The sequence below is a fragment of the Episyrphus balteatus genome, chromosome 3 (assembly GCF_945859705.1).
Source record: "Episyrphus balteatus chromosome 3, idEpiBalt1.1, whole genome shotgun sequence".
Lineage (NCBI taxonomy): Eukaryota > Metazoa > Arthropoda > Insecta > Diptera > Syrphidae > Episyrphus > Episyrphus balteatus.
In genome coordinates this window covers 87,668,539-87,681,745 of record NC_079136.1, presented here as the reverse complement: position 1 = coordinate 87,681,745, position 13,207 = coordinate 87,668,539, and the positions used below count along the sequence as shown (strand labels likewise).

General features: G+C 37.0%; 2 protein-coding genes across 2 annotated transcripts; one reads left to right on the top strand and one right to left on the bottom strand.

The window, feature by feature from the left end:
* The first annotated feature begins 203 nt into the window (after nt 1–203).
* LOC129917059 (mediator of RNA polymerase II transcription subunit 21) lies at nt 204–900 on the top strand. The gene is made up of 2 exons (XM_055997375.1): nt 204–375; nt 439–900. Exons 1-2 carry the CDS (start codon nt 334–336, stop codon nt 820–822), a joined length of 426 nt encoding a protein of 141 aa, XP_055853350.1. The 5' UTR covers nt 204–333; the 3' UTR covers nt 823–900.
* Nucleotides 901–1,522: 622 nt separating this feature from the next.
* LOC129917029 (histone-lysine N-methyltransferase SETD1) lies at nt 1,523–12,577 on the bottom strand. Its single transcript, XM_055997337.1, has 6 exons — nt 12,199–12,577; nt 11,590–12,042; nt 11,277–11,526; nt 4,882–8,729; nt 4,201–4,819; nt 1,523–1,795 (listed from the first exon to the last, which is right to left on the bottom strand). Exons 2-6 carry the CDS (start codon nt 11,907–11,909, stop codon nt 1,622–1,624), a joined length of 5,211 nt encoding a protein of 1,736 aa, XP_055853312.1. The 5' UTR covers nt 11,910–12,042; nt 12,199–12,577; the 3' UTR covers nt 1,523–1,621.
* Nucleotides 12,578–13,207: the final 630 nt, after the last annotated feature.

The window sequence follows — 13,207 nt, the reverse complement described above, 5'->3', positions numbered from 1 at the left end:
AGTGACTCAAAATCGACCACTGTGCACCGGTCATAATTATTATATACATAATAGCCACCGATATGGAATTTCCATTTTACAAATCCCCAATATATGAGCTCATGTAAATCCTCATTTATAGTGGCATATGGATTTCCGCATGTAAAACGTCACACATGTCTACATGTTTCCACCTTAAAGTTAAAATGTCATCAATTTTTACAAACTGTCATTGATTTGTCACTTCATGTAGCCTGTAACAAAAAGTTGGCTTTGTTTATTTCTCCCAAAAGTGCAAATAAATTTTTCAAAATTTCTTTCCATTTTGATTCATACACTCCAACCTCCCCCGACATGGCCGACCGACTAACTCAACTACAAGATACGGTCAATCAGGTGAGCACATAACACAATAATCTGTATGCATTCTTTTACAAACAATTTCAATTGAACATTTAGCAAGCCGAACACTTTTGCAATGCAATCGGTATCATTCAACAAACTTCTTACCCCAGCAAATTTCCAATATTCGATCGTACGGGAAATCAAACACCCGTTCAAAATCAACAACAAGATGATTTTGCTCAACTTTTCGCCCAGCTAATATCTCGCTGTGCCAAAGACATCGACACTCTTATTGAATCTCTACCAAATGAGGATAACTCCACCGAGCTACAAAATCAAAGTCTAAAACGATTAGAAGCCGAAAACCAAGAATCATCCGAACGTCTTGAAGAAATCGTTCACAAAGGGGAACTATTGCTGGAGAAAATTCAAGTCGCTTTGGAAGATATTGCCCAAGCTCAATTAGACATGCAAATTACATTCAAAAATAACAAATAAATATGATGTTTGTTGTATTTACGAAGTTGTAATATTTTTGTATGTTTTATTAGTAAAGTACGAGTTCAAAACACTTAATACGTCATTATTAAATATTTACAGTTAAATAAATGTCCATTGTTGGATGAGGATGATTGAGATAGTTTCTTCCGGCATCCATCACTTACAAATTAGAATATCTTTTTTTTCTACTTTTTTTTTTTATTAATTTTTTGTTTTTAATTTGTTTGTACAGTTATTTACATTAATTTTCTTAAGCTTAGACGATAATGTATGAGAAAAGTAATGAGTTACATCGCATATCTATTCCCATGTTTTTCTAGAAACAAAAACAAAAAAAAATTAAAAAGATCCATATACTTATTTATCAGTTTTTTTTTTTTGTTATTTTAATTTATATTATTAAAATTTTACAATCTTACGTTCATTTTAATCGCTTTTTGTTTTGTTTTCTTTTAGAATTATCTTGTATTACACATTTACACAAAATTTACTATTTTTATAATTATTATTATTATATTTTATATAAAAAAAAGGAATCTTACGTTTATAAAACTATATATATAAATGTTTAATATATTAATTAACATCAAGATGCTATGGTGGAAGAAAAAGTGCAGAAAAGACAACCGATATTAAGAAATAGTGAAAATGAAACTTATGATTTAGGCCAAAAAACGAGAAATAAAAAAAAAAATTAAAATATATAAAAGAAAGCAAAGAACATAATTGAAACTATAAAAGAAAAAAGAAATAAACATTTAATTCAATGTATGTATGCAAAAGTGTGTCCAACAAATTAATTGAGAGTTCCCCGACATCCTTGAGCTCCACATAAACAGGGAATTTTTTCATCTTCGAGGGGAAATTTATAATCGTAGGTTATTTCCTCATTGACGCCAATCGGTTGTTTTGAGTAGATGACGATCTTCTTTTCAGATTCAATTGTTATCACTTTTGCATAGCAATTTGGCTAGAAATATAAAAAAAAATATAGAGTATATTATGATTGTTACTATTTGAGTTAAAAAATTCATGATAAAGGAGGCACATTTACTGAACAAAACTTTTCGAAATAAAATATGCTACTTTAAGCGGGATAGTCAATATTTTATTTATTAATTGTTATCCTAACTACTTGCAATTATTTTATCATCTATTCATATAAATTGATTGTTTATTTAATAGCAGGGAGTATACAATTTCTATCTACCAACTCGTACTCTCGCTGTTAAGTGGCGAACACCGAGTGGCATTACCTCAGCTGTTGGTGAAAGCAAAACCAAAAACGGGTAAGATTTTGTCCAATAAGGCACTTCTCCTTCAGCCGGAAGAACTTCTTAGATTAAATCAAAGGTTCGGTCTATAGTTAAAGTCAGAATTAGCTATTAAGTGAACACCTTATATGGGCTACTTCGACAAATATAGAGAGCTAAGGCCAATAAGTAGCTGTTTGACCGGCCAAGAGTAGAAGTTGGTAGCACTGGCCAGCCTCGGTTACGGATGCATTTACTGGATGTTAATATCCCTTAATTCATCGTTGGAGGCAAACTCACAAAGAAACTCCTGAGTTTCAACTGGACAATGACCGCTGCAAAGCAGTCCACATCAAGGCTAAATTTGCCAACAAAAGCTTTATATGCCCATACCCCATACAAAGGAGAAAAAGATTATTTCAGCAAAGATACAAGGTTTGTACGAGCTCTTTGACAAAATATAAGATACAGCTATGATGTAACGTAATCAGGCTAATCGATTTTAGTACGGGGAAAAATATTGTAATAGATAGTACGCGACTCTCACAAATCAACATTCAGAAAGGGACATGGAAATCTGTTGACGTGAATACCTACAGTACAAGAACGCGCAGTAACTTTTAATTGTGAGTGATAGAAAATGAGTTGTCCTCAGGGTTCAAATAACATAAAGCGCCATAAAAGTCTGAACATAAATTTTGTGGTTAAGTTATTCGGCCCTAGCGAGGTAATCCGTCGGAGCGGATTTTGTCCGATTTCATCCGAATCGGACACTTTTTTTCTGTCGGAAACACACCTCGAAGCATTTTTCGTATGAAATCGGAGAATTTCCGCTCCGACGGATTACCTCGCTAGGACCGATTGTTTCATCTAAACCTTTAATTGGAGGTGGAAACAACCGCGTTCCTTTGGAAGTGCTGGATATACTCATGAGCAAGGCCCACCTTTAATGTATTTATACACTGCGACCTTGAGAAAAAGGAGGTATTCAAAAGGAGATACCGATGCAAGTTGGTTTTAAAGTTATGAATATAAATATGACCGAAAACCAAATGTATAGTGTAGAGTGGCTAAAGAAAGAATTTCGGTATTTGATTGTGGTTTGAAGTTGGTGTAAAAATAAATTGATAAACATTCTTAGAGGAACAAGTATTAAAGTGGAAGCGTTTAAGGGGTGTTATGCAGCTAGCTAAAGTGATAAAAAAAATAATAGAAACGACTTGAAAACAACATAATAAATTTTGTAAAGGATATTTATGCATGTTTCCCACTGTGCGTATTTGACTGATAACGACATTTTTTTTTTTTAGTTTCGCTTGTTTGGATATTTCGGCAAAAATATTAAATATTAATGATAGTTTGTGAAACGACTACATTTGAGCTCATGGTATAAGGAGACCATGATTTGCACTGTGGAAATAAAAAATGAGATTCAAATCTATCTTAAAAAGTGTTAAAATCTCAACTTATGTACTTTAATTTGGCGTTTTGAAATAAACTAAAGCAACAATTAACTATAGTTTTTTGATTTGTATAAACCCTAGCGATTTTCGCAATTTTTTTTTATTATTTCTCCTTTCAGAATTGAGTGAGGTGCATTTTTAAGGAAAGAGAGTTTATGAGAATTCACAAAAATTTAAAGCGGAGTAAGTATAATAAATGCAAGAACAAAATAAAAGTGTGCATGTAATAACAGGGATTTATAAAAAAGAGAATGATGGTTTACATTAAAAAATAAGAATGATTTATGAAAAAAGTCCAGCTTGAGCATTACGTCCTTGAACCTTCAATTTGTGCCAAACTGGTAGATTCCATGGGTCGAAGTTGCACTGAAATCTTAAAAAAACACCATATTTTATTAAGTAAGCTGAGCTACATGCATTACGAGGCAGGTTTAGTTTTTTTTTCGAAATACAGGCAGGAGCAGGACCAAATTATTGAATATGTTGTTTACAAACAGTTTGCTCGCAAGACTGAATAGTAGTTTTAACAAATTCCACTTACATTTTTAACTGACCTACGTTTTTTCATTAAATGACTTAACTAATTCTAACACTTCTTAGAATTTTTTTTTTCATAAACACAAAAAAAAAAAATAAAAGTTATTATAAAAAGTACTTACATTACAACTATGATTTATAAATCGCGCCAAATTTCCACACTTGGTTGCATCAATTATAGTCTCCAAATCAATTCTGAACAAATACGAACTGCCAATTCCAATAGCTTCATATTTTGTTTCACGCAAATCAGCCACAATTGGCCTAATCATTTGACCAACATACTCAATTACCATCTCATCGGCTGCTATCGGTTCCATAGCAAATAGACCCCAATCGTGAATAGCAGATTTGGCAAATTTCAATTGTTTCTTGCGGAATTTCAACTGATTGAATTTGAGTAACTCAGATTCACCAATCGATGCGAAAGCGGTAAGCAAACGACGTTGATTGGAGCGGGCTTCACGCGAAATACCTTGCATCTTGGATACAACTTTAGATTGCGCTTGTGCTTGATCTTCCAAATCAAATTTAGATTGATTTGTGGCATTCGCTTTGGCATGATGGTATTTATGCTTGGCTTTGTCTTTTACATCAAGTTTGTAGTAGCCTTCGGTACGCGCACATCCGGTTTGATGTTTCTTTAATTCGTCTTCCTTTTTGCGTTTCTTTGATGGTGGCGGTACTAATGACCGATCTGTCACGCAATGATCCACCCAATGAGTATTGTTCAACCAAAAACTGAAAGTAAAGGAGAAATGAGAAATCTAGTTGGAAAAATGTCACAAAAATATTATTCGTACCCATAACGATCCTCTTGCAAATGTTGTTCATAGCTCCTACGGATATAGTTGGCATCTTCAGCATCAATGCCACGCGTGAGAAATTCATACAACAACATCATCTCTTGTGTAGCATCTCTGAGATTGAAAACTTCCGAGGACACGAATGAACTGCGTTCCAGCGCAAGAGCCGCCGAGGATGTCGTCTTCCAGGGTATTATTTCAGTTTCCTTTGCTACTGCTGCTGCTGCCTTCTTTGGCGGTTTGTCAAGAACCAACTTCTCTTCGTCCTTCTTCTTTTGTGCTCGAACTGAATCCTTTCTCGGTCTACCAGGACCATACTTAACTGGAGCACTTGAACTAACCGTCTCAACTTCAGTCGCATCTTTATTTTTCACAACTGGATGCGATGTATATCCATGATCATGTGCCAGGTAGTTATTTTGTGTATTGGAATCTGAAGAAGTCTTTGATTTGACATCGGGCTCGTCTGACTTCGGAGGAAGCGAATAACAATGTTCCAATGCAACTTGACTAGCTTGACTTGCTTGACTAGATCCACCATCCGAAGATGTTGGCGACATTTTAACCGCATCTGGAATACTGTTTTCTTCGTCCGCATCCTTGATAATGCCTGGAACATAACCATTGATTGTCTTCTTTTCTTCGGTGGGCGGCAATTTCACAGGTTCTGGCTGTACAATTGGTTCCTCGGGTGGAGGCTTAGTAGGCACCACCGCCTGGACGGTTTGTGCTTTCTTTCCTTTTGGTTCCTTGGTCTTTTTCGTTTCAGTCTTCGGTTTTGGCGGAGATTTCTCCGTTTTCTTTGCCTTTGTTGGCTTCTCTTTTGTTTCTTTTTTCTTGCTTAGCTCAGATGTTAGAGACACACCGGGAGTAGGCGGTACTTTAGTAATATCAGGTGTCTGAGGAACATCAAGACTGTTTGATTGAGGAATCATTACCGACAATTTAGGAGCCACTGACTCTTTGACGGTTGGTGGTTTCTTTTCTGGAGTTGGTTCTTCCTTTTCTTCACGCGCTTTGCGCTCCCTTTCCTCTAGAAATTCTCTTTCTATTTGCGCCATATATTCAGTGTTTCGTCTTCGTTTTTCTTGATATTCTCGTTCTTCTTCTGAATCACTATATATTCTATCATAGTCAAATATGGACTTTTTGACTTCTTTTTGCTTTTCTGGTGATTTTTTAACATCTTCAATTTCATCCGGCTCAGGTTCTTCTTGTCCGCCAGGTGTTGGAGGTGCATCTGGTGGTGGACTCATACTTATTTCTTCTAAATCTGATGAGAACGCCATTCGATTGACAGCAGCAGTAGCAGGGGTTGCCTTAGTTGGTTGCATCTTCTCATCTTCAGAATCAGAATAGATTTCAACTTTTCGCTTACGCTGTCGCTCTTCCTCTGATTCTGAGTAGAGATGATTTTCCTTTTTAAGGTTTATCTTTTTCAGATCCAAATCTGAACCTGAACTCAAATCTGAGGCAGTGCTTGCATTATCATCATCATCGCTATCATCTTCGTCATCTTCATCTCCATCCTCTTCTTCTTCCTCCTCTTCTTCACTGGTAGAGAAGAAACTAGATGAGCTTCCCTTACGTTTTGTTCGAACGGCAGCCTCTCTGTTACCAGCATTACCTGTTGCTCGCTCCTCAACAGCCGATCGACGGTTGTAAGTGGGCGTGTTGGTGCTGTCCTCTTCCTCATCAGAGCCTTGCACCATTTCTTCTTGATCGCTCAAATGCTTCTCTGTTTCATCAGCGCCCTTTGCAATTGGACTTGGAGCTCGTTTACGTATTCTTCGGAAAGATGGCATCTTAGGAATTGCCGCCCGCAGCCCCAGACTTGTGTAGTTGTTAAAGTCTAGATTGTCTCGATTGCTATTTATCAGCGCATTTATGTCCGGAGCCTTATCTAAAGGTTTAGTGCAAGCACCGGGTGCTGCTTCCACTACGGCATCTTCTTTTTTGTTCTTTTTTCGACCCTGCTCATCCCACCAGGCCTCAAAGCTTTTGTAGGCTGTGTTCTCAATCATTTTCTTGTTAAAGTCCCGCTTGAGAATCTGTTTGAGCTCCTCACTTACCCGATCTACTACTTCTTTAATGGACTGTTTGTACGGATCATCGTAATTATAAGCGGCTTCTCTGTACTCGTACTTATAGGGATCATAATAGGGATCGGTTGTGCCAACGTAAGCTGCTTCGTGGGGAAGAAGGTGAGGGAAACCAGGCATGTAAGATTGCATGTACGCTGGATGAGGAAAATACTGGGCTTGTTGCTGGTATTGCGGGTAGCCATCCGTTGAATAATATCCGTATGCTGCACCAGCAGTACCTGGATAGACATACGAAGATCCTGGCATTGGGGGATAAGCCGGATCAGCTGGAGGATTATTCGGTGGCAGCGGTGGCTGCAATGGTGGCGGAGGTTCTTCTTCGATCTTTCCATCGTGAGACGACAAGCTAGAAAGTGACATTCGATCGTCATCTTTTTTGGAACGCACTGGGCTGTTAGCCTCTTTTTTCAGCAATATATCATCATCACTAGATGATATGTCGCTAGCATTGTGCTCTGGGCGTACAACTTTTTCGACTTTTTCCTTGTGTTTGGATTTTTTGGACTTGGACTTTTTGGACTTGCCATTATCAGCTTTGTCCGAATCAAGAGTCAGTTCTCCTTCTTCTCTACTTTTGTCCTTTTCATTTTCGGAGTCGCTGCTCTCCATTTGAAGGAATGGCGGCGCATTACCAAAAGACTTACCTTTGAACATCATTGCGATTCTTGTGTCTAGATCGACATTAGTGTGGTCAACTTCTGCAGCGGTTTTTTCAGGGATATCTTGATTTTTTTTAGTTTTCGATAATCCTTCGTCATCGTTCGGTGTGGAAAATGATTTTTGCTGTGCTTCTTTCGGCCATTCCTCCTTCGGAGGCAACACTTCTTCCTCAGGTTCATCCCAGTTTGGACTAGCCTCTGGTGGTGGTGGAGGAGGAGGCGGTGGTGGTGCAGGTGGTGCTTGAGCTGACCAGGTTCTATTACCCGAGGCTGAGTTCCAGCTGCTTTGTTGCGGCGGCACTGGTGGGTATGCATGGTAAGAAGCATGCGGCAGGGGAGGTGCATGATGATACCCATAGCCTCCAACACCAGTTGCCAGGGCATAATTATTCACTGGAGATGCATATAGATGATTGCCATGTGGTGGCAGCGAATGCCCGGTCGCTGTTGACGACTTAGATAGTTCATCGTAGTCGATTCTTTCGCTCCTACTCGAGTAACGACTGCTACTGCTGTATTTATTTCTATCACGATCCTTTCGATCTAGATCTCTTGAATGTTCTCTGGTTCGATCTCTGTCACGATCCCTATCTCTATCCCGATCACGACGATGCTCTTTGCTGCGATCTTTTGATCGATCTCGCTTGTGATGGTGATGATGGTGATGCTTGCGATCTTTATCATGTCGACCTTCTTTCTTATCGTAGTATTTATCACGATCACGATCTCGACCACGTTCTTTATCACGAAGACGATCATCTTCTGGGTACCGATCTCGACTGGTATGAGAAGAATAATGATCGTACTCTCTATCACCGCGATAGTATGCGCTACTGGCGGACGATGGGAGGGAGTCTACAACATCCTTGGAGTAATCCTGTAGATAATCTCCTGATGAATGGTGTGTTGTCGGTGGAAGAGGTGGTGGTGGGGGATGAGTTCCTGGAGCCGTAGGTAGAGGAGGTTGAGTTGCTGTTGTTGGTGTAGGAACCAGTGGTTGTGCTGTTTTATTTTTATTTGTCAACGTTTCTATGCTTTTCTTGCAGATGGTACCAAAGGGATCATGAAAAACGCTTAAAATCTGAAAAGATAAAAGATTAATCCATAAATAGATTTGTGCGATATGATGAAAATATAAATAATAAATCTATAGTGAATTAATTATTATAAAGGAGGAAATTACACTGCGACTTTGAGAGTCTATTGTGGGACCAATTGTAGCTGCATGGGAGTTATTTTACACCATTTACAGCATTGGTACGCTTTTGGGTTCCTGCCTTTTTTTAAGGAGCCTACTACTTCGTTTCTCCATATTTCGAAGTGTACAGAAACCTTAACCTAATAGAGAGTTATGTTATAACTTATGTATAACTTAATTTCCATCGTTTTACGCCAGATGGTAGAAAAATTATTTCCATTGGAATTAAATTTTAAATGGATTTATGTTCAAGTACTATAAAGAATAAGTATATTTTAAGTTAAATTAAAAACAACTCGACTTTTATTGCATTGAAAATGTCCAGTTCATCCCAAAAATAACTTATGTCGAATTCCTGTCAACCACTTGCAGTCGCTACTAAAATCGCTACAGAAGTCGATACTTTTTGGCTGTTTAGGAAATCAAAAGAGGAAGCGATCTTTTTCTGTGAATGTATTTGTATCCAAGTGACCGATGAAAAACAAAAGAATATACAAGACTTCGTTGTTAGAACAAAACAACATAAATTTTGTTCATTTTGTTCACTAAAAATGATTTATATTTCACAAATACAAAAAATTTGGTTCTTCATTTCTTTACAAAATTTTAGTTTGGTTTGACGTTTTGCATTTTGCAAAATTGTAGTGTGTGAAAATCTGTGTAAATCCGTCTCAAAAAAGAGATTTAAAAAGGATCGATTCTTCGGGAACCGAATATAGTTGATCCCTCCGAAGAGAGCTATGGTAAAAAAACGGCCAGAATATGCGACAAGACAATAGGGCATAACCTTTCATTATAAAAACGCTTGGCCACATGCTGCAGGACCGGTTAAAAACTATCACTTAAACACGCTTTCTTTCAGAACAGGGTATCCGAATTTGGCTTGATTCATTTTTCATTCTTTGTCTCTAAAAATGAGCGATTCTTTTGGGACGGAATCCATAAACTTCCAGAAAGATGGGAATAAGTAGTGGCTTGCGATGGACAATATGTAATTTGGGAAACAAAATTGTAGTTTTTATTTTCTTTCAAAAAACGATGGAATGTAAGTTATACTCTCAAAATTTCCCTTGAATAGTTCGTTTAACTTGCCTACACACTTCATACTTATTTGGAACTATTGGAGACTTGGGTATCTTACATTATGACAATCTCACATGGTGACATTTTGTATTTTCCTTCGATGTTTCTTTTTCATTTCTTTTTTTGCATTTATTTCCACTTGGAATATATGCTAGTAGACTGTCTCTTCGAAATAGAAAGTTTGGTTCAATGGTAAAATATTCCTGCTTCAGTTTTATCAACGGTTTTCGACCAATCATTGTACCACATGATGGCGTTTGTATTGAGGTTGTAGTTTATTCGATTCACTGACCCATTCTGTTTAAAGTGTTTGTGGAAACTGTTTCTTAATCATGTAAACTCTTGAGATGTCAACGAGATATTTAAATTGACAATTCGGTATTGAATCTCTCCGTGTTTGCTTTTTTACTTCTTTTCTTTGTTGAATCTCATTATTAAAAAAGCATTTAGCACCTCTTCATCTTCTTTATCGAAGACAGTCATGATATCGGATGGGAATACAACCCTCCCAATCTACTGATTCACATTATTTCACATTCACAAATTTCGGCAGGCATCTCGGTTCTGAATTGTTCCAACTAAATGTAGTCGTTACATTTGCTTTATACATGAGTTTTTGGGCCTGCCTCTGTCTTTTGCACTGGATTCTCAGGGTTTCTTCTTTTTACATAACCGTACTAGCTTAGTCGGTCGTGCTGTATTTTATCCCAGAAGTTATTTTTGACATCAAGGCTCCCCCGGATTTTCTTGCTTCTGATTTGATCAAGCTTTGTTACTTCTACTGTCATGCGAGTGCTCGTTGCAAGGATCTTGCATTTTCGCTTATTATGGCTCCATCAGCAACAAAAAAATAACTGATTCACTTTCGGATCCGTCACTTTTTCTTCAAGCTCAGGACGCTTCCATGGTGCACCTCTTCGTTGTCAAATCGAGACCGACTTTCATTGCTCTTATAAGCAAGTTCCATTGAACCTTTGAACTTTATTTCATGCTTGTTTTTTTTTTTTTTGTTACAATTTGGGTTCTGTGATGGGCAAGTGCTCCATAGGTGATGGCGTGTCAAACAAACATGGTTTACCCCAAATGTGTTAGGGATCACTTTATCATAATGTAAAATTACGAGTACCTCAAATGATTTTTGTGAAAGATGAGAAATGGGACACTATCCTTGATAAGTTTAATTTCACATGATATCTTTGGTTTGATTTAAAAGAAGACCTAACCATCAGTACCATACACTATTTCATTCAATAAGAATTGTTTAATTCCTACTTAATATTGCATCACACTTTTAAACCTATTGCAAATATTACACTGTTTATCTCTCAAAAAAATAATTTAACTTACCTTTCCCATCACCGACTTTTGATTGTATTTTTCAATGCAAATTCTCGACGCCTTTACATTTTCAAATACAATCCGAGCTAGTCCCAAATGTTTGTTATTTGTTGGATGATGATAAATTGTTATCTCGTCATACGGACCGCATTTATCCAGCATTCCGGAAAGAAATTGCTTATCGATGTTGTCATTTAAATTTGTTATAGTTATCTCGATGGCTGGCGGTTCTCCAACATAATATTGATCAATTTTTAATCTGTGAATTTTTACATTAAATCGTAACTTGTTTGTCTATTAAAAACGAAGACAAATTTCTTACCTTGGAACTGTCAATACTAAAGGTTCCAATGGTCTCCCACGAATTCGCAACATTGGATTCCGTGGATCACGAGGAATCACTGGAGGATACGTGGGATCATTTGGAACAACCCCATCATATCGATATAATTTCATTGCACCTTTGGTAAGGGTCGGATCGGCTAGCATTTTAAAGTTTCTCGGAGCTTTGGCAACACCGCCGCCGACCCCCGCCGCTGTTGCTGGTGGAACTGCACCAGCAATGCTAGTGCTTGAACTTCCAGCACCGCTCGTATGAGCCATAGCCCGGCTATGCAGCTCCATAAGACCACTGCCGTTCATCTAAACAGATGCCGATCGTCGATTTTAGGGGGAGACAAATACCCCAACAACAACAACAAAAAAAAAATCCGCGAAAAATGCTAAACCAAAGCAAAATGTCAAAAAGTGCTCCAACACCAGCACAGCACCTAACCTAAAATAGTACACAAAAAAAAAAAACGAAAAAAAAAATAATTGAAAGTTTACTCAAATTGCCGATGGAATTGAAATCTATTAAAAATATCAACAATTATATGAAATTAATAGAAAGTAATTACATTTTTAAAGAAAAAAAATGAAAATAATATACCTTAACACGCTCCTGGCAAAAGAATTATTAGTCTTTCGACAGAAGTTTGCTTCATGTTTGGTTGAGTCGCATAGTGCGACTATTGATTGAGTGTTAACAATGAAATTTCACTCTATGCTACTTCTCGAGACCTTTAATTGTAGTTTGATTGTAATTATATTTTATAATTTGTGGAAATTAACGCAGAAATTGAATTAATAAATTGCGAGTTTTTCTCATCGAATCGATGTTCCTGTTTTTCGCCCAAAAAGTAAAAATGAAATTTTGTGTGAGAGCGAGATAGTGAATATCAAACAAATACTATCAAAGTGAAACTTCAAAATGACACACATGTAAGCACACACACACACGTCACAACACACAAATTAGAATTCGATATTAATTTTGTGTGTCGTTTCGTTTTGATTTTGTGCTGTTTATTCGCTTTCGCATTCGTTTCCTTGTCAACCATTTTTGAAAATACAGCAGTAGCAGTAGCGGGATAGGGAAGGGACAAGGGAGTGTGTTGTGTGTCATATTTTCGAAAATGGGTAAATTTTCGTTGATGCATTTTATTTTGTGAATGAATACCATTTTCAAATAGAGGTATTAATTAATTATCAATTAATTGAACGTCTTTTCATTTTTGGTGTGTTTTATAAATTCGCTGTTGGTAGTTGTTAATTAACTTGCCATAATTTTTTATATGAAGATCGTGGCTTGTTGGACTTTGGTTCACAAAATTCAGTAATGGCAGCATTCAAGGCTATAAAAAATGTTTTTTAAGTTCGAAAGTGTAAGTGGTGCCAGAATGCATATATTTATAGAAATGTTTTTTTTTTTTTTATAAAAGCCCTTTTCCTTTGGGAGGTGGCAAAGTACTACTAGTAGCTTACTAGCGATTTTCAATGGAACGCACTTTCAACGAATTCAATACAAATCGTGTCTACTCGGGAAGAAGAGCATGAGTAGATGATAGTACTAGATTAAATAAAACATCTAGGTACTAGTAGTAAACTACCACCTCCAA

Bases quoted from the DNA above. Each gene is read 5' to 3' on its own strand.
- LOC129917059 (XM_055997375.1), top strand. From the start codon at position 334: ATGGCCGACCGACTAACTCAACTACAAGATACGGTCAATCAG. The intron at 376-438 runs GTGAGCACATAA...TTGAACATTTAG, and splicing joins TACAAGATACGGTCAATCAG to CAAGCCGAACACTTTTGCAA.
- LOC129917029 (XM_055997337.1), bottom strand. From the start codon at position 11,909: ATGAACGGCAGTGGTCTTATGGAGCTGCATAGCCGGGCTATGGCTCAT. The intron at 11,527-11,589 runs GTAAGAAATTTG...AAAAATTCACAG, and splicing joins TTAGTATTGACAGTTCCAAG to ATTAAAAATTGATCAATATT. The intron at 8,730-11,276 runs GTAAGTTAAATT...TTATCTTTTCAG, and splicing joins AAAAGTCGGTGATGGGAAAG to ATTTTAAGCGTTTTTCATGA.